This window comes from Clinocottus analis, unplaced genomic scaffold (genome assembly GCF_023055335.1).
Source record: "Clinocottus analis isolate CAN_PGR_092001 unplaced genomic scaffold, fCliAna1.0.p SCAF_10, whole genome shotgun sequence".
NCBI lineage: Eukaryota > Metazoa > Chordata > Actinopteri > Perciformes > Cottidae > Clinocottus > Clinocottus analis.
Genome location: NW_027175821.1, coordinates 19,201,366 through 19,225,450, shown reverse-complemented (window position 1 = coordinate 19,225,450; position 24,085 = coordinate 19,201,366). Strand labels below are relative to the sequence as shown.

General features: G+C 48.7%; 1 protein-coding gene across 2 annotated transcripts in view; it reads right to left on the bottom strand.

Annotated features, from left to right (window-relative positions):
- The window catches only part of afg2a (AFG2 AAA ATPase homolog A), a 97,280-nt gene that overhangs the window by 71,455 nt on the left and 1,740 nt on the right, over nucleotides 1-24,085 (bottom strand). For both annotated transcript variants that reach the window (XM_068583783.1, XM_068583791.1), the window contains exons 4-12: nucleotides 23,717-23,775; nucleotides 22,535-23,188; nucleotides 22,333-22,462; nucleotides 22,179-22,235; nucleotides 21,630-21,753; nucleotides 19,233-19,334; nucleotides 18,858-19,011; nucleotides 8,226-8,380; nucleotides 1,635-1,844 (exon numbers count right to left, since the gene is read on the bottom strand). In XM_068583783.1, coding sequence (XP_068439884.1) covers nucleotides 1,635-1,844; nucleotides 8,226-8,380; nucleotides 18,858-19,011; nucleotides 19,233-19,334; nucleotides 21,630-21,753; nucleotides 22,179-22,235; nucleotides 22,333-22,462; nucleotides 22,535-23,188; nucleotides 23,717-23,775 — 1,645 coding nt within the window. The remainder of the gene's footprint in view (nucleotides 1-1,634; nucleotides 1,845-8,225; nucleotides 8,381-18,857; nucleotides 19,012-19,232; nucleotides 19,335-21,629; nucleotides 21,754-22,178; nucleotides 22,236-22,332; nucleotides 22,463-22,534; nucleotides 23,189-23,716; nucleotides 23,776-24,085) is intronic.

Sequence of the window (24,085 nt, the reverse complement as noted above, 5' to 3'; positions counted from 1 at the left end):
CTCTCTCTCGCTCCAAGGCAGCGCCGACGGGCCGGACACGCCGAGTTTAAAACCATTGACAGTGTAGCGATACGAGCTGCGCGCGCGTGTGTGTGTGTGTGTGTGTGTGTGTGTATATATGCGTGTGTGTGGCGGCAGTGGGAGGAAACTGAAATTGACAAGATGATAATAGGGCTTTTTCACACAGAGGAAACAGGCTGAGCCTTAAAGTATCCACATTTAAATCTGGATAACGTATCTATGTCAAAGCAACCGCTGCACTGGAAAAACCTGATACTGTTATTGCAGACGCTGCAGAGCGGCTGTAAGCAGCGGGGACAGGATGTTTTTTAACCTTTTCAAAACCTGAAAACTGCTGCACTAGATTATAGTACAACTCTGTATTTTAATCACCTTTGTACATCAAACACAAATAAAGAGAAATGCACAAAAATGCAATTTGTCGTCCGGTAGCGGCCATTTTAGAATTTAAAATCTGGAGAAGAGTGAAGTTGAGATGTAATTGGAGGATAGAGATGAAAACAACCTTTCAAACAAGACACACAAGGTCTTGTTGCTGTGTAAACCACAACATCTTGAAGCAAAAAGACACAAAAACAGCGGCCTCCATGACCCCGGTTGAGAGATCCCGCTGAAGCTTCTCGCCTCGCGCGGCAACGGCCCCGCCAAGTGTTTACCGACCCAAAAATGCAACGCGCTGATCAATCAATCTCTGTCACCCGGGTTGACAGAGAGGATGGGGTGATGAATGAGAGGGATGGGGCGCGGGGGGGGGGACCAAACACAGGGTCAAAGGTCAGACAGGGAGGCCGTGTGCAGAGGAAGTTGGGCCTCCGGGTCATCGGGGAAACATCTCCACTCAACTGTCTTTGTGCAAATGTGATGCACAGACCTCGTTACATAACCCACAGAGCATAAAGTGTAAAACAATGTTTAAAAAAAAGAGTATCGATGTGTTTATTTATCAAAATAACAACGTCGGAATAAAGTTACACTTTTGTGCACAGTGTCGAGTGACAAGGAGACGAGGTAAGGACGCGAGGCGAGCAAGAGGCTGTTCATCTTGGCGATTGTTTAGTTTTGGTTTGGTCTGCCACAATTACACTACAATCCATGTTGTGTAATTATTAAAAACAGAGAAGCTCGGATCACATCACACACAGAGGGAGAGCGAGTCCCTCCTCTGCTCAGGAGGACTTCACTTTATCTAACAAACTGTTGCTTTGCTGCTATTTCAATCTTTACACTGTTTTTATTAAGAATGATTTAAGGGGAAAATTAAGGAAAACTGTTTCAGTACATTTCATCATCTATTTCTCTGCATCAGGACAGGTGAGAAGTGTGTTTCATTGCTTTCATTTCGACAACTTTACTTTACTATGTCACCAATTTCTGATTTTTACAACTAAATAAAAAGAGAATAAAAATCAGAAATTGGCCCTGATTATGTCAAGTTGCAAACAAAAGTTGAGCTAAACTGGTCTGAAACTAATCACCTGCTAACATGTTGGTCATCACTAAACCTGCATTGTAATGTAAGGTTGAGCCCAGCGTCACTATACACAAGATGAACAGGATAGCGCTGGTAGAAAACTCATCTCGAGTTATGACCGATTGATTAAAAAGAAACTCACCTTGACAGCCAGGAAGTTGAGCCCGCTTTCATTGGCCAGGGCCTTGGCGATCATGGTCTTGGAGCAGCCTGGGGGCCCGTACAGCAGGACGCCTTTAGGGGGCTGGATCCCCATGCGGGTGAAGGCCTCGGGGTGCCTCAGGGGCCACTCCACGGCCTGCTTCAGTTTCAGCTTCACCTCCTCCATCCCGCCGACGTCCGACCAGCGGACCTGCAACGAGGAGACGACGTGTAGTCAGGGAACTCTTTTTAAGTTGAAGCCTTTTTTAAGTTTTTTTACAATTTGTATTGCAGCGCTGGTACAACCTTAGCACTTCATGGAGCGTCCAGGGTACATGAACGCAACACAGGAGTTTGGTTTACGGTTCAGTTTAACACCAGAATGTTTGATCAACGCTGCTGCTTACACGTTGTGTGACATAAAAAGAAGAAATTAACCATGATGAATGGTTGAAAATAGTTAATAGTGAAAGGGGCTTACGAGGAAGAAAAAGAAGAATGAGAAGACAAAGGATCATGAGGGGAAGGACAAGAACGAGGTGAAGAAGATGAAGGCGAAGGAGAAAGAGGAGAAGAAGACAAAGGAGGAGGAGAAGAAGATGAAGACCTACAAGACGATGAAGACGAAGAAGAATCTGTCTGGAATCCAATCAATATGATGCATGAGATTGCATCAGGTTCAGGTTATTAATCAGTCACACAACAACGGTGCAATCAAACAAAATGCATCCTGGGTATTAAACTGGAACGACGAGAGGCCAAGTCCTAATAGACGATCACCGCCGGACTAATGCGTCGCTCCGACTGCCTCCGCATCGTCTGAGTATCAAACGGCCGTAATCGGCGGCGGCTCAAACACAAACACATCGCCAACGATAAATGCAGCAGACCAAACACGCGGTGATTGCACGCTGATGTCACCGCCGCGCTCGTGTAACCCACACGGAGGACCTTTTAAACCTGCGCACCGCCCGAGTACAGAGAGAGAGAGAGAGAGAGAGAGAGAGAGAGAGAGAGAGAGAGAGAGAGATGAGAGTTCTTCCAGGCCGGGGGCCGGGGAGTGAAATATAAAATTTGGAAGAAAGACGGAGGAACCGAGGGAATCGGGTCGAACCAGGGAGACTCTGGGCGTTGGGCGAACAACGGCAGACGGAGTCGGCCAACAGCTGTCGCTCTGACAGATGGAAGGAGGGAGGAAGGGAGGATAGGAGGAAGGGAGGATAGGAGACAGGGAGTCCAGGCAGTGAACAACCAGAGGAGATAAAGCAGATAAGAAGAGAAGCCCTCATCCAAAACCCTCTCAGACCTCTATCTCATCCTCCCCGTCTCACTTTCTTCATTAACAATCCATTATTCCCTCCCTTCTCCCGCATCTCTCCCTCTTTATCTACCTCCATGCCCTCTCTTCCTCCCTATCTTTCTGTTTCTTGTGTGTCTTATCTCCTGCACTTCCTTCTACATTCACATGCACAGAAGAAACCAGGTTAGTGGGAGAAATCAGGTTACACAGGAAGTCCTCCGGCTTGGTAATCAGATCAAGAAAAGATGCTCTACCGAGTTGCATTATGGGAAGTGTAGAATCCATGGCTCAGAATCCATGGATTCTGAGACTAAAAAGTCTCAGAATCTGCTCAGATTTTTCCAGTCGTTTGGTTTTGTAACCTGTGATCGCTGGAGGGAAGACAGGCTGGGTCGACGGTTCAAAACCTTTTGGTAACTTCACTGTTAACTTCACATCATTAGAAACCGGGTCCCGCATACATGACATGGTAGTTTTTTATTGTCTATGACTGTCTTAGAAGTAGGGGGAAGGAGCTCGGACATCAGGAGGGAGCTTGGAGTCGAGCCGCTAGTACTTTCTATCAAAAGGAGTCAGCTGAGGTGGTTCGGGCATCTAATCCAGACGCCTCCTGGACGCCTCCCATTAGAGGGTTTCCAGGCACGTCCACCTAGTAGGAGGCCGGGGGAGACCCATGACACGCTGGAGGGATTACTGCCACCACGACCCGACCCCGGATAAGCGTCTGAAAATGGATGGACGGATGGATTGTCTTAGGTTTGAACTGTAAAAAGCAGTTTGATTGATTTGGGCACGTTGATGGGACACATGGACAAAATGATCCACAGATTATTCAATGATCAAAACGGTCCTTATTGTAGCTCTGATCAGAGGACTGCAGGAAGCCAGCATGACGGCAGTGTGTCTCTCTTCCTCTCCTCTCATTTCCCATCTCTCCGTTAATTATCCGTCTCATCTTCCCTGCGCTGCCATCTTTCTTTCTTCTCTCACTTGACCCTCAGTATCGCACCATCTCTCGCTCTCTCCCTTAAATACTGCTGCTTACCACTCTCTCTGTCTCTCTCTCTCTCTCTCTCTCTGTCTCTCTCTCTCCCTCATTCACCCCTCTCCCCCTCCTGCTGCTCTCCATCCAGAGGTAACACATCCCAGGCCGCCGGCGCCGTCTCCGGGGAACGAAAGCACCTAATGGAAACCTGGCGTCTGGCCACATACTGTAAATACCAAACAATTTATGGACAGCGCCGAGAGAGAGAGGGGAGTGGGGGATGCAAGGGAAGGAAGGGAGAGAGAGAGGGAGGAAAGGAGATGGATGCAGCAGAAGGGGAGGATGGAGAGAGAGCGAGAGAGAGATATGTGGTGATAGAGAGATATAGGCCGGAAGCAGGAGAGCGAACCAGAACGCTCTTTTTTTTTTACTCTAAAGGCCCAACGAAATCCAAAGTGCAAACCGATGAAAGCAACAGTGGAAGAGGAAGAGAGAGCGAGAGAGAGAGAGAGAGAGAGAGAGAGAGAGAGAGAGAGAGAGAGAGAGAGAGAGAGCGAGCACCTCAATTACAAGCATTTACAGGACGGGGCTGTGATGCAGGAGGCCAAACTCAACGGAGACCTAAACAAGCTCACGGGGGATGAAATGTAATTACTCAGAGCTTTCGGCAGCATCACATGGTTGTCAATCATCCAGTGGAGTTAATCCTCATTGGACGGCTAAAGTATTGGAAAGTTTGAACGTCGATAGTTTCATGGCAGCAGGGCAAAGTCATTCTGCTGGCTCAGACGACGCGCGTCGGACACCGTTTGAAATGTGTTTAAGTCCGTTGAGAGTGACCTCATACTACTATTGCCATTTATTTCACTGCAGACTGACAACCAATGAGGCCGGTGCTGTCAGGGCGCTGTTGAGCAGCATTCATTTCAGGAGAGAGTTCATGTTGTCCTCCATATTGTGTGCTGACTTCAATGTAAACCGTCGGAGCTGAGGTTTATTCTGAAAGGACAGAGTGGAAACAGAAACGCCCCCCCTCCCTTTCCCCCGCCCCATCCTTAACAATAAAGGTAAAAAGCCCAGACAATTGAAAGGTTGCAGTTCAGAGGAGAACATGGACGTCTCTCGAAGTTCAACGGATGCACAAACAAACAAAAAAGAATCCTGAATTTCATGAGAAGTCTCTACATGCATCGCTCGTTAGCATTGTAGCTTAACACGACAAGCAATGAAGTGAGCTAATGTTTCTCTGCAGTTTGATCTTCATCGATGTGTCTCCAGACAATAAGCTAGACGATGGATTGCGTACTTCCCGGCGTGGTTGTCACATGTCACACATGCGTGAACAGTTCTGTGATTCGGGACATGACCGCTCACATGCGTGTCTCCATGTGGGGAAGTCGGGGTGGACGACGCGGAGGACAGATTCCTGTCATTTGCAACCAAACGGCAGCGAGCGAACGCGTCAGACACGGGACATGAATCACAAAACAAACACGAGGAATGAACATGCAATCTGAACCAGACTCAGTGTTTTATGGTGCGTTTTGAAAACTCTTCCTCTTCCTTTACCGATGAAACCTGCCAATCACCACCTCCTTCCACCGAGGAAGCAGATGTGCACACCACTGTGAGGCCTACAGTCTTTTTCCTTTGGCTGAGTCTCTGCAGACTTTAAGGAGTCATTGTAAGAGACGACAATATAAAGTAACATTAATTGCAAGGTGCTTTTTTTTTGTCACGAATGAAGCGCCTGTGGAATTAGAAGGCAACGTCTTGACTCACACCTTTGCTTTTTTGCCCTCTTTCTTCCCTCCATTTCTTTTGCTCCGAGACCCAGTTATTATCTTTTACTGTTGTTTTCTGAACTTTACAAGGGGCCTCTCAGGCTCGGGCCCTTTGATGGGGTTGGAAGGAGGGTGTGGGGGACTTCTCAGACGCAAAAAAAACTCAAGGGAGACGAGGAGTAGGTTTTAAAAGGAGGAATAAATAGGCTTGTTAGACAGCTGCCAAATGAAAATATTAAAGCCAGACTGCACAGTGAAAGATGATTATATTTTTAAAAAAAAGATATGTAGAAATGCTGGGTAAATGAGTAGCATGTCAAAAAGAGGAAGAGTGTCCTGTCACAAAACAAACAAAAGGATGAAGAATTAACTTTTCACTTCATACACATGGAAATATAACATAAATGGAGAGGCGTGATCTGCAAAAGCCGACCCTCTCGATACGTGATCCGAGAAGGTCTCCGAGGCGCGCATTCATCCGGCACCGCTGGAAGTTTCTTATATAAAATGGATTAGAAACAAATGTTTGCACTCATGTGGATATAATCAAGTCCAGGGCTCTGCGGCTGGCCTTTCAGCTGAGCTGAGCTGCACTACGGGGACAGAGGAGAAGAAAAAAAAGGAGAAGAAGAAAAAAAAGAAGAAGAAGAAGAAAAAAAAACTCCTCCAAACTCAAACTCACTCCTCTCTCTTGTTTCCAGGAACCGGCCGCAAGGACTGAACGTGCTGCAGAGGGGAGAGGAGAGAGGGGGTGAAGGGATAGGAAGGACATTTCTTATTCTCCTCCTCCTCCTCCTCCTCTTTCTCCATTTTTCTTTTTTTCGGGAGGGGGGGGGGGGGGGTCGCTGGCAGGAACAGTCAGCGACTCGATCTGCTTTCAATTACCGGTGGAGGATGATGTTAGCCCTCTTCCTGTCCGTTATGTCTTGCACATGCAAACTCCAAAACATCCTGGAGTCTCACCACTGTCCCCCCTCCCTCCCTCCTTCTGTCTCTCCCTCTCTCTCTCCCTCTCTCTCTCCTGCGAGTAAAGCGATTCATCTTCATTGCAGCGGAGGGTAAAATGGCCACAGGGTCATTTCCACTCTCCCTCGGCCTGACCCCATCTTTTAAGCGCTGGTCATTCAGTGAGGTGCATTATGGGGGGGGAAAGGGGCTGCTGTTGATGAGCGGTGTGTGACGCTGTTTTGGGTTGTAATTTAGTTGTGTGATTGTGGTCCAAGCCTACCACTTATTATATGAATAATAATCATATTCATGTGATGAGCTGTAACTCTGTTACGTTGTTCGTTCTGGTCACATGACATCTGTTGCTTCTGTCCATCCGGGGAGAGGATCCTCCTCTGTTGCTCTATGAAGGTTTCAATGTGAAAGGTTTTTTTTCCAGTTTTTTGAGGAGTTTTTCCAGATCCGATGTGAGGTCCCGGGACAGAGATGTCGTACTATGTGTACAGATTGTGAAAGGCGACATCAAATGAACTGAATCGAATAGTATCGAGCTTGAAATGAAGCAAAGGCTGTTCACCAGGTGGAACGCAACTGATGCCGATTCCTCTCTAAGTTTCTTCCTCTTTTGCCTTTCTTATGCAGCGCAGATGTGGACTTTATCAAATTCAGACATTATCCTTCTATCACAAGATCTCAGAGGTCTTCTGATCGCAGCTCTTTGTACCTCATTCTCAGTCTGAAGCGGGCCTAACCACGAGTCCTCGCCGCAGTGGCCGCGCGTTCAAATGCAACCCGCGGCCCGTCGCTGCGTGCCGGCTGACGGCGTGAGAGGAAAGACTAAACTTCAGACCTCCGTCCCACTGATTTAAGATCTGTGCACACCTTTCAAAAGCAGCACCAGACCCACCTGTTTACACTTTGGTTTCATCATTTATACTTAACACATACAGTCTCATTGTGTTTGTATTTCAGCTTTTATTTGTCTTTTCCTGTGATGCACACTGTGATGTCTGCTCAAGAAAGGCGCTAATAAACTTTAATTACTTCTTCTGACCAGCTGCATTTCTGGAGCCCTTCTTGGCCGACTGAACACAAAACACAGACACATCCTGGCAAGATTTTAAGAACTATGTCTGTCAGGCCTGGAAGGCATCAATTTTCCAATTTGATGTATTTTCTTTGATTCCGGGGCGAACAATAACTGCAGACAGCCCTTCATTTCCACACTGTTGTTTCACGACAGGAACTTTTCCCGGGGACCAGGAACCAATTCCAGGATCATTTCCTGTGTTGTGAACAGTGGTTTTAGTCCACTAAATTCCTGCTCCGGAGGTAGAAAGCTTGAAGAGTTCGCAGTGTGCATGCTGCCGATTGATCAAATCATCCGCTATAACTTATAGTATCAATATTAAACTGAAGGAAAGACATTTGTGTTGATTCTTGGAGCTTGAAAAGCAAAAGCCACAGTGCTGGCTTTCCAACTAGTCTAAAAACAGAAAGAGATGGACTGCTTATGAGCGGATGAGGGGAGAGAGAGAGAGACAGAGAGAGAGAGAGAGAGAGAGGTCACCGTACCTTGGGGACGTCGATGGCGACCTCCCTCATGGCGCTCGGCTTCACAACCGTCATGGCCCACTGCAGGTCCTGCAGGCTGACGCTCACCGTCCCGGTCAGCTGCTGGTCTGACGGTCGGGGGGAACCTCCCAGCGCTCGCCTCAGTGCATGTAAACCTGAAGGAAGGAAGGAAGGTAGGTCGGTAGGTAGGTAGGTAGGTAGGTAGGTAGGTAGGTAGGTAGGTAGGTAGGGGGAGAGAGAGGGTTCACAAAGTTCAGGTGGACTCCTAAACAAACAAGATGATAAAGTCACGGCTCAAAGTGATGCAAAGTGAGTCTGAACCGAGTTAGTAGCGTGTGATTGTCACGTGGATTCAGGAGGATATCTTACAGCAGAACGGGTTGAATCATTTAGGAAATGAAAGCATGTAAAACGAGGGAGCTGAAGCTGCGATGTTGCAATGCTCGTGTTGTTGTGGCTTTCGGGTTTTCATTCAAAACCCACAAGAAACCAGTCCAACGTTTTGAGTCAAAACATTCAGGCTCGTACACGCTGCGGTGATACACGCCCCGCGAATGGAAATCTCAAAATTAACACTAATTCCCCTTTTGACCGCGAAAAAAAATAAATAATTGGTCCTGCATTATTGGGGAGAAGAAGAGAGTACGGCCGAAGGGAAGGGAAGCGTAATTATAGCGCTTAAGGTTTGAATGCCCTCGGCATGTGAAGAACAAAAAACGACGACAGCAAAACAAACAGCGATGCGTCAATATCAAGAATGAGCCTTTTGTTGGGCCTCTGCGAAAGAGGACGCAGCAGATTGATGTGGAGGAGAAAAGATCCGGGCACAGGCGGCTCTGCAAAAATGCCGAGGCGATGAGTGAGTGCAGGCACGCGAGGCATACTTCTAAAGCACGAGGCTCGAAAAAAGATCGCATTAGTTCACAGGAAGGGGCTATTAAACACGCACGCTCTGCCTGCGTCGCGCTCCTGTAGCCGCTAGGTACATTTCAAGTTTAAAAAGTCCCGCTCGGGCATTGAAATTGTTGAGGTGACTGGCGGCTGGAGCGCTTCCAAGACTCTGATGGACACCGAACCCTCCCGATTGAATCGTATGGAGAAAACACTGCGTCACAACACGTGGTTCTTTGATGGAGTCAGCGTGTAGAAATACTAAAATACAAAGAGAAGTCAAATCACAGAGCTTACTCTTAGTATATTGTGGTATATTGTGTGTGTTGTTTACCTTAAGTTTATTGTAATTCTGTGCGTTAGGAGGACGCAGCCAAATAAGCTTCACATTGTACAGAGTAACTTAGATCTTAAAATCAGGTTGGATTCTGGGTAAATGTTGGTGATCTAGTTTCTTCTCCGTAGTAATTAAAGCCCAGTTCACACAACAGGACTTAACACTGTAGTGGAGTGTGACATGACGTCTTTCACCAGGTACAGTCAAAAAAAGAAGTTTACCAGAATTTGTTTTTATTTTTCGGATTATTTGAGTTTGTCGGTTAACTAAAAAAACAAAAACAAGTCATATACAACAGTCCAATGGATTTGATATAATCTCAGTGATTTGGCTGTCGTGGCCGGTCACCTGAACCGCTTCCACACGAGGGCACAGAAGAGGAGTCAAGAGAAGTGCAATGGCTCCGGTCACGGCCGTATCCAAACCCGCGTTGAGGAACTTTGAGGATATGATCTGAAGTGAATCAGCTGCTCCTCTGACTCCCCACAACTTCCCTCAGAAAACATCTGCCACTGGAGAGCTGCACGGAAGCTTCTGGGCCCGCGATTGTCGGGACACAAAGACGTTGCCGTCAAGTGCCTTGCTCAAAGGAAGCGCTGCGGCAGGAACTTCCTTTTTCTCCCTCCGCTCGTTCAGTCAGTCGGCAGATTCAAACCAATGACCTCCCGGGGTCACAGGCCTTCTGTTTCAACAACCACTTGAGTCGTCGTGTCCGTCAGAGAGGAAACGGGGATTGATTGAGCCGCTTTTGTTTTCTGCTCGTTGTGTTGTGAGTGTGACATTCCTAAAAGACACTTCCCAAAACCAAAAAGCATGCAACAGTACACGCAAACGTTTCCGAGCGCGCAGGGAGATCTTGTTCTGCTTGTGATTTCCTCCAACTCGCATTACAAAGAAGAAGGAAAAAAAAATAAATAGCATCTGCTGGTCACAATATTGCATGCAATCATTACGAAACAGGCGCAGAGGAATGTGCGAGAAAAAGCAGAGTTACGACGCAGGCAGCGGACGCCATGTGTGCGTCAGCTCGCGTCCAGCTGTGCAGAGCTCAGCCCCCTGCAGGTGGGAGGACAGGTCGCCTCGGGGGGAATGACACGCTAAACTTGCGCAATGATTAGCAGTTGCAAAGCCGAGCCCACGAGCGCGTCTCAAGTGTTGGGTAGCAGTATATCAGACGCACGTGTGCACGCGTCACACAGACGCACAGAAACTTCTGGCTTCCTCTTAGGAGCCAAAAGCGGGGCAGCGAGGGCTGCAGGGGAGCGGACGTGGTCCAGGGCTCGGGGCCAGAGAGCAGACCAGAGGGGATTTACGAGCAGACAAGACTGCATCCTGTTTATACTTTCCAGTCTGACGAGGCGAAGGACGGACAGACGGAGGAGAGAAGAAGAAGAGGAAGAGGAGAGGCTCTTTTTCATGCGAGCAGGTTCGTTCTCCACGAGCTCGCCAAGCAAAGGTCAATGTGTTCCCCAGTCCCAGCCACCTGCTGTACGATGCCCCCCCTCCCCCTCCATCTCGCTCTGGATCCCCAGAGGTCTAAACATCCCATCGTTCCATCTGGCTGCCGCTCCAGCTCCTTGTCTGCGTTAAAGCTTCTGAGTGCACACACAAACACACAAAAAAAAACACATCTGGTCCACGACAAGACGGGATGTGGAAGGAACCCGGCCACAACGCCGTGTGCTCGAACCCCGAACCCTCAGCTGCCGGCCCCGTGAGGGTGGAGGGCCTCGAGATGAGACATCTCTGAGACATCATTTCTTATATTTTTGTATTTAAAAAAATATAGAGGGAGATTTATATATATACACACACACTATATACATAATGTGTTGTCTTGAACACACACACACACACTATTGTCATATAAAATATATTTTTTTTTTTAAATAAAGTTGAAATGGTAACTATCTAGATACGATTGAATCAGAGAAGGGGTTAGCGTTGATCTTCTGCATGGGGTGATGTATGAAGCTTTATTGAATTTGGGGCTTTTCTCCATCACAGCTCGGTCGGTCTTGCAGACTCAACATGTGATTTCTAGGTTTCAATCCTGCAGCAGCCCCTGAAGAGAGAAGGTGAGTCCCGTCAGCAGTGTGTCTGCACACCAGCCCTGTGGACCAGAACCAACACATAAATAAAACCCAGCAGACAAATGTTTAAGAAATGTTTCACCGAGAAGCATCCCATGCGTTGCGGAGGGAACGGAGCGCTTTCCCCTCCAGCGGGAATGAAAAAGCCGTGCGGAGAAAGCCGTGCGCCCCCAGAGGGGGAACCGGCTGCACGAGTCCCGCCCGGACGCCCAGAGGGCAGCGGAAACTCCATCCAACGATGGGACTTCAAGATTTTTGCTTCAGGGACTCTGTCTCTGCTGACTGCTCTTGGCTGACTCCAAGCACACATTTGGTTTAGTTATGAAAACATCCGATGGGAAGGGAGGAGAGGGGGAGAAAGAAGAAGAAGAAGAAGAAGAAGAAGAAGAAAAAAAAAGGAGGCAACACAACACAATTTAATCTGAACCTCATGTGGACTCATTTTCTTCTTCCACTTCCTTTTTTTCCTTTTTTGCACTCCTTTCACTCCAGAAAGCTTCAAATTCACCAGAGATCGAGAGGGAACAGAGAAAGAAGGAGGCCCCCTAAATGTAGAAGAATGCACATTTGCAAAACCTCACACCAGGACCTGAGCTCGGGATGGAAGAGCTCTTTTCACAGAGCTGAAGCAGAGGAGGAGAAGAGACCAAGAACGCTTATTTGTTGCTTTTCAACAGGGGATGGTCTTCATTATGTGGGTCCCTTCCCGGCACTGAAGGGCCTTCTCCTCGGGGGTCTTCTCCGCTGACCCGCACACCAAATCGGGCCCCTCTACTAAAGAATCAAAGCCCTGAATACAGAACTAGATTTTGTCGTAGATTACCCAGAGATGAAACCACGAGTGCCTTCAACACAAGACACAAATCCTCTTTCAGATGCAGCGGACATTGAGATTAAGTTTCAAACAGCTTCGAATTATCCACAAATAAACTTCCACCAGTGACCAAAGGACTGGGAGAAGGAGTGGAAGAGAGACGAGGAGAAGGACGAGAAGAAGGACTAGGAGAAGGTCAGGGAGAGGGACTGGTAGAGGGACTGGGAGATGGGAGAAGGACCGGGAGAAGAACTGGGTGAGGGAGCAGCTGTGTGTTTGTACGGTCACGCCCGAGCACCTGTACCGGTCATTATTGAGTCGATCGATGTTCGTGAACACCCTCGTGCGACTCATGTGGACACGTGTGCGCTCATCAACACAACAGCGGGAGCCCGTGCGGAGCAATGCGATCCCACACAACACCGCTGCACACCAGGGTTCTGGACCAAAGGCCCAACCCAGAATGTTCTGATTCATCAAACCAAAAAGAGAAGCAGCATTTCTCAAAAGAGCAGCAGTGTTTTGTTCCGGTCCAAACCTTGTGGCCACAACATGTCCACAGCACAGCCTCCACTGCAGCCAATGTTAGGATAGAGAATCATATGAAAGCATAACAGAGACATCGGCCAGTGTGTCAGCAGACAGGTGACACGAGTGGCGGTACAGAAACACCAAAGATTATGAAAGACAACTGATTGATGGAGTCCTGAGTGAATACAGTTGAATATTATGTGCTTATTCATGCCTCAGAGATCGGAGGCTATATGGACCACTGCCTTGCCCTGCCCTGTGTGCAGCTGCATCACGCAGTGAATGAATGAACGTCTGGGGGTGTGAGAGCAACAACAAGAAGAGAAAAAAGCTCCAGAAGAAGACTTGAAAAGAGGAAAACCTCACAGAGCTCCATTGTCAGAGTGAGCAGTCCAGGAAGGTGTGTCAGGAGAAGTCCTTCAGCGGTGCATTCCACGTTTCAACACTGTTGTTGGAGTGTGTGTGTGTGTGTGTGTGTGTGTGTGTAACGGGGGGAGGAGGGGATGGAGACGACGAGGAACGTGTTTAGCGAAAACCCGCGAGCTCTCCTTCCTTCCGCGACGCTCGTCCTCGGACAGACTGTGAAATAGTTTGGGCGTTACACCATCACGAAGCCGCTGGAACGTTTTCATTACTCGCCGGGGCTTCCGGAGCGCTCTTTGCACTTGTATTTACTAAAGCCAACATCTGTTCCCCGAGCTGAAGCACCGCAATAATATGTGCTCCTAAAGCGCACGTGCACACACACACACGACAAAAGGCAAATACACATGCTCACATACTCCAAATATGCAGAGAAATGTGTGCAGGCATATGCGCACAGACACATATACTATATATATTAGTATATATACACACACATACACATAGAGACACACAGTACATGACACACACACACACACGCACACACACAGCTGTCACTGGGTAGAGGTAAGTGCCGGGGTTAAGGAGTACAAGCAGCACATTTCCGGATTTTATAAACAGAGGCCTCAAATAAACCTCACATGCTGATCCCACTGATATTTATGTGACTTGTCCAGAAATTCCTGAGGCGTCTTTAAAAGGACAGACGAGTCGGGGGGGAAAGCGCTTTATAAGGCCAGGCTGCCGCTGTAAACACACGCCGGCGTTCAGCAGCGCTCGGCCCGCTGAGTCCTCTGCAGAGTCCTATGCAGAGTCTTTTTTGCAGACTTTTTTTTTCGTCCTTCGGTGCAGGAGAAGTATTTAACTTGAGATGGCACGAGTCACCTTTACTGCAACATTACGGAGTAAATCATTCAGGTCCAAGACGGAGGAGTCGTATATTGAGGCTGATCTTTGGCGTGAAATATAAAGAAGCAAACCTCCCGAAAAAAGCTTCCGGCGGACAAAGTGCAGAGTTGCGTGTTTATTATTCCACATAATCAATTTTACTGCCCTTTTTCTTTTTTGTTCCAGTGGGCTTCCCCTGTTTAGAGAGGCTTGTAAACAGTGTGTCCGGATGTGGCACAAACCAAACAATCACACGCGCACACGCACGCACACACACACACACACACACACACACACACACACTTTAGACCAATGAGTCATCTGCCGGCATCAGCTGCACGACAACAGGACGACGCCCTGAGAGTCTGCAAGGCTCCACGAGACCCCGACAAAACACAGAGAGGGTCCTGAAAAGAAAATGGGTGAGGGGACGGGGGGGGTAAAATAATCGGTGGCCATGTTGTCATGAAGGGGGACTCTCCTTCTGTTGGCGGGTTCTTTATCGTTAGTTTCTGCCCGTGTCTTCATCTTCTGTACTTCTGTAAACAGTAAACAGATTTTTGTGCTTCTGCTGCGGCCGACTGGAGCTTTGTCTCCTTAAATGTTCTGAAATGATGTGACTCTGTAAACACATGGGAGGTGCTCTTGGGCGGGTTGAGGCCTCCGCAGTCGTGTTTCCAATCAATTGTCAAGTAAATTTGAAAAAAAATAAGAAAGTTGCACACAGGCAGTGAAACTGCGACATACATGCTGAGCGTTTAGAGCAGTCGGCTGCTGCAGAGCCGGGGATGGAACCGCCACTGACCCCAAATACACATCCACCGCTTCATATCACTTTTTATAAATCAACTGGGTTTGCGTGATTACACCGAGTGGAAGACGAAGTAGAGGCTGCAACAGAGAGAACATTCAACAGAGCTCTCCAGGTTGTGTTTCTTCTTTCGTGTCAGCTTCACACAACTCCAGTGAGGGCCGTTTTCTGCTCCTTCTTATCAAAGTTGCTCCGCTGCCGCGTGACGGCGTCCCGGATCGTGGCCCGTCTGGTTCGTTGCTCAGACAAGTCGTATAAAAGCTATGTGAAAACAAACCGGTGGAGTTCCACGGCGGCGGCGGCGAGCCAAGACGTCGGCCTTTGCTCAAAATTGCACGTCAAATTTCATATCAAACTCATTCCTGTGGCCCAGAATTACAAACCTATCTCATGGTGCTTTACATCCTTTGTTGCATTAATAGCACTGACAGTAATTTGCCGGCAGGTGACGGAGACGCGGAGCAGCAGCTCCGTGGCTACAAGCCAACCTCAAAAGCACGAAGCCTCGTCAGAGAGACGCGGCGACGAGGAGCGGCTCCAGCAAGGAAGCGCCGTCGGGAGGTGGCGTGTAAACAGAGCCGCTGGCGAGCCGGGCCGCGCATTTCTCTGCCGTGACTAACGCTGTCCAGCAACTCAGCGTAATGCGCACGTAAATCTGTCAAAAGCCGCGAGGAGAGCCGTGATGAAAGCCATGTCCGCGGGAGACTCAGTAACGGAGACGGATGGAGTTCAGAGTCCACGAGAGACTTAGAGGGGGGCGTGGTTTAGTCATTAATGATTCAATGAAGAAGAAATAACTGTTCTCAAACACTAAATCTCCCCCAGGAGCAGCTGAAGAGGTCATGGAGGGTCATTCATTCCACTGAGCCGAGCTGTGCTTATCTTCCCCGCAATATGCCATTCGCCCAGCAGAGGGCGGCGTTTGAGGTTACTGCGGTGAGCTTCAGCGGTCTGACCTCGTCCTGCTGCTGCAGGGAGGCAACAGAGGAATGGACTCATGCGCTTTGAGCCGAGATGCTTGTCCTGTACTTGTACTTTTGTACTTTCCGTATCTTCAAAACGTCATCAGACCACCAACAAGCGACTTAAAGGGTGAGAGCGTCTGGTGCACGAGAAGAAGAAGAAGAAAATGTTTCTGCAAACTTTTTTAACGTTCCACCCATCTTATCAAACTCTGGAGGGCGCGACCTCTTCGGTAAACTAGAAGAGAAGTTAAACTAGAAAGGTTTTTTGGCCGGTCATAAGAGGAAGAAAATATACAAAAGTACATTTATGTTTTATGCGTTACTAATTCTTTGAGAAAAGCTGAATAGTTCCAACTCTCTTGTTTTTCAGCCAAAGCCCTCTTTGAACTTCTCACGACGTGGAGACATGCAGCCGACGATGATGAGGAGAAATAAAGTAAAATAATAACGGCTGAGCGAAGAAAACAACTGCATTTTAATGTATTCAATATTTAAAAGAAATGTTTCATTTCATATTTTAATTAAGACCGGTTCCATATTTAAAAGAAATGACCTGAAATAAAAATCAAAGTCAACACAACAAATGGAGTCACTGACAACAATCTCCATGTTATCGTTTCCTTTCACTGTGTAACCATTTGTTTATCTTCATGGGGAAGAATAAGTTCAATCAATAGACAATTACCTTCATTTGGATTCAGAAACGTGTTGTTTTCTTTGTTTTACAGCCAATATACACAGATGTATTTTGCATGAAAAGGTAGACGTAAACATGATGGTGCTTTCTTAATACTGAAACACATTCCTGTTTGGTTCTTTTCCCCCTTCTCTCCAGGTTTTTTAAATCCTACCTCTCATTAAAGGATCACGGCGTTCAACCTGGATTCCCTCGGTCAGTGCACACGATGTAAAGCCCAGACTTTCTTAATAATTCGTGTGCTCAGCGGAGGCTTAAAGGGGATTTGAGGCGAGCCCGAGAGAAACAGACTTTCATAGATCTGGCCTGTGTGTGCGTGTGCGCGAGACCGGCCGGCCCGCGATCAGACGTGATTAGGAGTCGCTTACGCAACACATCTGTCGTCAAGAAGTTGTTTCGGAGGTTCGGGACAACTCGGACAAACAAACAAAGAAATGCCCTGAATGACTTCAAGGTTTCCATCCTTCCTTGCCTCCCCTCTGCCGCTCAGAGATGAAGAATCGATTCAGCCTCCCTCTGATCTGTGAGCAGGTTGGCGTTGTGCAGCAGGCGGGATGTGACCCCATCATAACGCGCTTCTTGTGCGTGCGTCCAGAACCACGCTTCTCTGCAGCTGTGCAGGGTGGGGGCGGGTGGGGGCGGGTGGGGGTCGCGAGCGTGTCGCAGTCGTCGCAACATCGTCTACCACCCCTCTCCCCCCTCCCTTCCTCCATTTTGTATTTTACAGGAAGCGGTGCGACGGAGCCAACGTTCCCCCCGGCAGCTCATTGTTACCGGAGCGGCAGAAGGAAACAACTGCAGTTCCTACTTGATGTGTTTGCGTGAGCGCAGAAGGAAAAAACAGATATCAGGTTGTGGGTATGTGTGTGTGTGTGTGTGTGTGTGTGTCTGTGTGTGTAGCATGGGGGCACGCACGCACACACACGTCATAAATCCTGCTGGTGGATGTTTCTGTGCGTTTCTTTATGCGCTCTGGCACTTTATTTACGTTGGAATTCCTGTTTGTGAATTGATTTTGTTCTCATTGTGAATTAGGTCATTGGTGGAAGCCCCTCCCTCCACCCGCACAGCTGCGGTGGCATCGTATTACACCGTCGGTTTGGATTTCACGTCGACGACGTTTCCAGGTTCAACAAGCCGTCGGAACCAAACGGAGCATCAAACGCATCCTGAATCTGGCTGGTGTTTGTTTAGCGGTTCGGGGGTTTTTGGAGACTCCGAAAGAGGAAGTGAGCAGAGTCAAAACGGGGTCCGGGGAGGTTGTCGTCTCCCACCGGGCCGGCGAGGAAGGGGTTTCACAGGAAAACCACTGCCAGTCACGTCTGCCCCCCCCTACAACCTCCCCCCACATGCGGACGGTAAATCACGCTGCTTCCGCACAGCAGCCCCCGGCTCCCTCGGCTGGAAATGCAATACAGAATACAGCGTGCGCTGGGGACCACCCAGGAGGCACACGGGGTCAGGCGCAGAGAAACAACAAATGAGCTTGTGCTCGCACAATCCCACACACACACACAAACACATTCACGTTCAGATACACACAACAGGCCGGTCCTCGAGGTGGATCGGTTTGCGAGGTGAATGGGAGGAGGAGGGGGGGGGGGGGCAGAGGTATTTCGCAACAAGTGGTGGTTTCAGTGGTTTTCTCTCACTGGGATCTGAATACCACAGTAACTCACAACTTCCTCTTTGGCAAATATCAAAAAGGGCGGTTGACCCTCCTGCGTTCAAAGATGTCAGAAAACATCTCCGAAAATTGTTAAAAACTAATTAGGGAGGAAATAAGTCACCAGGGATTGTGGTTTTGGGCCAAGTGCTACGAGCCGAGGAGGAGTCGAATGTGCAATAACAAACTGTTGTCGGTCTGCTGTTCGTCTGTCGGTTGGACGCCAGAGCCCACCGGGCAGAACCGGGCACGCTTGAAGTCGGCCCGCATTCTTGGCCCAGCTGGCATGCGAGCCTTTGTTTTGGTTTCCCAAATTATATTGTTTTCGGGGTGAAGGAAATCTACACAGAGACAACTGCACAAGTGCTCAGAGGAGCTGTGGATTGTTCCGTGTGGATCGTTTCAGTGCAATTTTCTGAAGGAAGATTGATGCCTTTGTCACAACAGAAACATTTTCCTCACCGAGACATTTTTGTCCAAAAATAAGACCACATTCAGACTGAAAAACACGTGTTTTTTTTGGTCTCAAAGCACGTTGGCGCTCGACACGCCAGCGCAGGGTCAGCGTTTACTTGCCTGCCTCTTTGCAAACAGCCGCGAGGTCGGCTCCCACGTATCCGTGAGCGGCGCCGGCCAGCTCCGTCACCTCGTCGGCGCCGGCGCTGCACGGCATGGAGCTCAGCTGCTTCTGCAAGATATCCGCCCGCTCTGCGGCACTCGGGACGCCCACCTGCCGGCACGAAAGAGCAGAAGCGCAATGAACGGGAGAACGAAACGCTTCTTTCTCCGCTAATTGGCAAAAAAGTGTGGAACCCTGAGAAGGAGCCTTGAGGAACCCCGCAGCTTAAAACGGACACAGCACTGAAAGTGAGATATTTCCAGTAGTGTGATCAAATAATGATAATAATACAGAAAAAACATCCTATTTCTACAGCGGGTGCTGGTACGCACCTCCAGCTCCTTGTCGAAGCGCCCTGGTCGGCGCAGGGCGGGGTCGAGGGCATGGGGCCGGTTTGTGGCCCCCAGGACCAACAGCTGACCGGAGTGACCCTCCTGGAAGGAAAGCACAGGTCAGTCTCTGTCTTCCTGCTGTCCTGCAGGCTGTGTCAGTGCTAATGGGTCCATCTTAGAAGCAACTAAATCATTTTGCCTGCCTGACGTATGAACTTTGGTAAATCCTCGTGAAGGGACATCAGTGCGAAAATCCTTATCATCCTTATTCATGATTGTTTTTATTTGAGACTGATATTCAGACCTTGACATTGGGTTTGTATTTTAAAGCTACTATTGGTAAGGTGTTGTTATATTTGCTTAAACTGTCACTAAATCCTGAAGGTGGTACACAAGATAGAAAATATGTGAACAGCAGATCAGGTACATCTGCCTTCTTTAAATGCTCCTCATGGCCTTCGCTAGACTCCATCGAGCTCAAAGGAAAAACAACCAATCAGAGCCGAGGAGTCTCCCACGCAGCTGTCAATCACTGCTTTTCAACTCCGGTCAAACTGGGCGGCGCTGACTGAAATGTGAATGTTTTTCAGAAACATAATTATGTAGCAAACACTTTCGCTGCCGGGTTCACAAACTTTCTCATTTCCGCCTATTTTGACGTTGAGTTTTTTCTCCACGGGCGGCGATTGACAGCTGCGTTAGCGAGCCCTCGTCTCCTATTGGTCCCTTTTCCTTCAGGCGCGGTAGAGACAAACGCCTTTAGGAGAACTAAAAGGAGGCAGAGGAAACCTCACGCAGTACTGTCAGGAGTTAGTGACAGAGCAAATATGACAGAAAAGTATTTTTAAACCCACGTCACCATCTGGAGCTCTAACTAGGAGCCGCTGCTCGTGTTACTCCAGGCAAGGCAGTAAAGAGGAGCCTATTGAAGTCCACTCACACAGCTGTGGCGACTACGTTTCAAACCACTGGCTGAGACAGACACCAGTGATGCTGCGCTCACACCAACAGCGTTGAGAATCGCGCGAGTAGATTGCCTGTGAAGTCAATGCACAGACGCGAACGGTTGCAAACAAGGCCAATTTCAGCCGGGCGGTGCGAATGACGCGCCACAAATGATGCGTTGCGAAAAATATATATGATGGCATTTTGGTGTGAACATAAGTTACATGATCGTCACCAATGTCCACTTTCTAGGAGCAAAGTGATCCAGCCGTGTCTTCATGAAGGTGCGACTCTTTCCAGACGGTTTTAATAAGAGAGGATCTGACCCCGGACCGGCGGTAAACTTCAGACCAGAGATTTTCTCGCCCACTCGATGATCTTTTTTTTTTCTCCCCTTTTTAACCTTTCGACACTGCGGGGATACAAAACTAAAACAAACACAGGGCGAGCGAGAACGCCAAAGTGCTTTTCTTCGCACTCCGCGAGCCAAATCAGTGCTGATGACCTTGGATCTGGCCTGGAAAAACAGGCCGGAGCCGGGGGCGGGGCCTAGGTGCATCTGTGTAATGTCACCAATCCACTTGAAGGCTCCGCTCTGCCCGGGCTCATGGAGATGTACTTTGCTGATAAAGCTCCTCCAAATTGGCAGGTCATGGCAACCCTTGGTGATTTGTTTCCCAGGCTCCCACTGTGTGTGCGTGTGTGTGGAGGAGGAGGAAGAGGGGGGGGGATCATCTTTTTTCTCATCATCAGGCACCGACAGAGCGCTCGGAGGACAAACAGCACCCCAGAGACACGGGCCACAGTGTCTGAAGGGCGTCCAGCACGCAGGGATGGTTTGATGGTTTCCGCACGACGGTCTGCATTTGCGATGAGGACATTTCCTGCTGCGGCGGAGAGCCGATACCCTTCTGTCCACCGGGCACGATGAGCAGGCGTTGGTGGACGTTCAGCAGACCTCCTCGTAAAATAACGATGCCGTCGGTTTGATGGGATGAAGTAGAAAGGCTGTACGTGACATGCCGTCAGCGCCGGCCAAGTAATGAAAAGAGGACGCGTCATCCGGTTTAGAATCTCAAGGTCAAGCAGAAACAAGTAACCATTTTATTTTCCGTGTCTTTTTTAAATAGAAAACGGTATACTTTATTTATAAGGGGCTTTCACACCGGAACCGTTTGGTCCGGTTAAAACCTTGTCCGGTGCATCTGGCTCGATTGGTACAGTTGGACCGGTGTGAAAGCTGTCAATCAAAACCCTGGTGACCAGACCAGCAAACCAGGACCACTTGGGTAGCTGGACCTTGGTGTGATTCTTCACAGGGAGACCTGGTGCAGTTTTAGATGAGCTTTTAAAAAAGGCAAAACTAATCTTCGCAGCGCTAGAAGTTAATGCACAAATAATTTCACTCAAACGTGGATCGAGAGTGAAGGAAAGGCTGAAGAGGAAACTTACTGAACCGATCCCATCCATCAGAGTCAGGAGAGAAGCAACGACGCGTTTCTCCACCTCGTTCTGCGCTCCCTCTCGCTTCGGGCACAAAGCGTCCAGCTCGTCGATAAAAATGATCGCAGGTTGTCTGCAAATGGAACAAAAAAAGTGAAAAAATGCTTTAAAAAATGTGACAAAACAAGACAGAATGTTTAAATGATGAATGGACTGCCATGGGCTCTGTTTTAGTAAAGTTCTTGGTGCTGGATTTAATCAGAATATTAATCCTTTACTTTCATATTATTATTATTATTGACGTACCACCATGTTTGCACTGGCTTCACGTGCGATCAGCGAGCACAGGAAAAGCACATTCAATACAAAAATACAAAAGAGGACCCTAAAAGACAGTGTGTGTGTGTGTGTGTGTGTGTGTGTGTGTGTGTGTGTGTGTGTGTGTGTGTGTGTGTGTGTGTGTGTGTGTGTGTGTGTTGTGCATGAACACAAAGCGCAACAGGATCGTGCCAACGACGGTAATCTCAGCGCGTGATCAGCTGGATTGACTACATTTACCTCTGCGACGCTTCGGTGAATATCTGCCTCAGCCTCGCCTCGGTTTCACCGTAGAATCTGCAAAAACAGAAGACAAGATGTTGACCGACGTCATCTAAACCACTATTTCAGTCTGACATCCTGCTGGGACAGCGAGGCGATGCAAAGGCCATACTTGCTCATGATCTCTGGGCCGTTGATCACCGTCATGTGAGCGCCAACCTCATTGGCTATGGCTCGTCCGATCATGGTCTTTCCGGTGCCGGGGGGGCCGTACAGAAGCACTCCGCGGGGCGGTGGGATCCCTGCAGGGAAAACGGCTCCCAGTTAGACCTTCCCGCTTTTTTCTTTTCATGATGAATTAAAGCCCGACGTACCGTAGTTGGAGAACAGCTCGGGGTGTTTCAGAGGAAGCTCTATGGTCTCTCTGATGACATCCAACTGGCTGCCGAGTCCCCCGATCATGCTGTATTTGACCTTTGACCTTGCGGCCTGAGCGTCCGGATCCTCCTGCCCTGCACTGTGTCCGACTCTGACTTTAGTGGAGCAGGACAGGCAGTAGAAGGTGTCGGTGCTCAGTGCGCCACCAGGGGGAGCTGTGGGGGTTTTCTCCGCCGGCTCGGAGCCGAGTGAGCCCTCCAGACTGGCGGCGTCCTCCGACGGCCCCGCGGGAGGAGTCTGGGAGGACGGTGTGCAAGGAGCAAGGAGGGAGGAGGGAGGAGCGAGGTGTGCCGGTCGGCGTGGGGTGCTGGCCGCGGGGCCCGGCTCACTAGGCGGCGACCGCGGTGACCCGTCACCGTCAGCGCCGCCATCGTCATCCACAGTGAGCAGGCTGAGCTGCAGGGAGAGGTCGGCCGAAGTGGAGTCCAGCACGGAGTTCATCACGGAGGAGGACTCCTCCAGTCCCGGGGCAGGAGCGGGTCTGTGCAGGGTGACGCCGTCCTCCCCTGTGATGGCCTCCACCCGCAGGCTGCACGACCGGCCGAAGAAAGACAGGGAGACGACGTTTCCCGGCAGGAGGACGTTCCCAACTGGCACAAGATGTAGACAAACCAGTAGAGTTATTCAAGCTGAAAGGAAAGCAACACTCACTCTGGACTAAAAAGAAAAAGACAGAACACAGTACTGTGTTCTTTTGTTGTCAAACGGGGTAACTGTTAAGTGTATGAATGGTCCATCAATCTATCTACATATGTAAGAGTCCAGGATGAAACAAAACATCTGTGCATTTGTTCCCAAATTAATCTCAAATTACTGTTGTTCAGCAAATTATTAGAAATGTACAGAAGTATCCCGACCCAGAACAAACACACACTTTTACAAATTAATGCATTTAACAATTTAAAAAACTGCATTCCTTTCCATTTTCCTAAAAAAAAGTGACCTTCACCATGACCTCTACAACTACATATGTTTCACTTCATTTCAGTGGAGGAACGCTGGCCCTCAGTACATCAATAATTGGGTTATTATTTATCTGAATTAAATAGTAACAGCGAGAATCAAAATCAACGTTGTCGAGCCGACAAACACGCGGCAGTGTGAAGTTACCCACTGACCCAGAGAGCGCAGGAAGAAGCTCTTGAACTCGTCCGTCTCCAGCGTGTGATCTTTAGCCCTGAATCAAAGTAATACGTTTGAAGAATGAACTAGAATCATCATACACATTGTTTTTATGACAAAGTCTTTAAACATTAAAATATGGAAAGCAGAATCAAGGATCACAAAAAACATTCAATCAAAAATAATGTCACAGCATGCAACATGAAAATAGATTTGTGTCGGTAAAGATCATAAAAATAGATTGATAAAGTAGATGAGCGACAGATTGGCTTTCAAGCTGCAGTGAGCAGGTGTAACCAGCAGGTGGCAGCATGTACCTGCGTTACACAACATAAAGGCCTTCAAGCTGGAGAAGTCAATCTGGA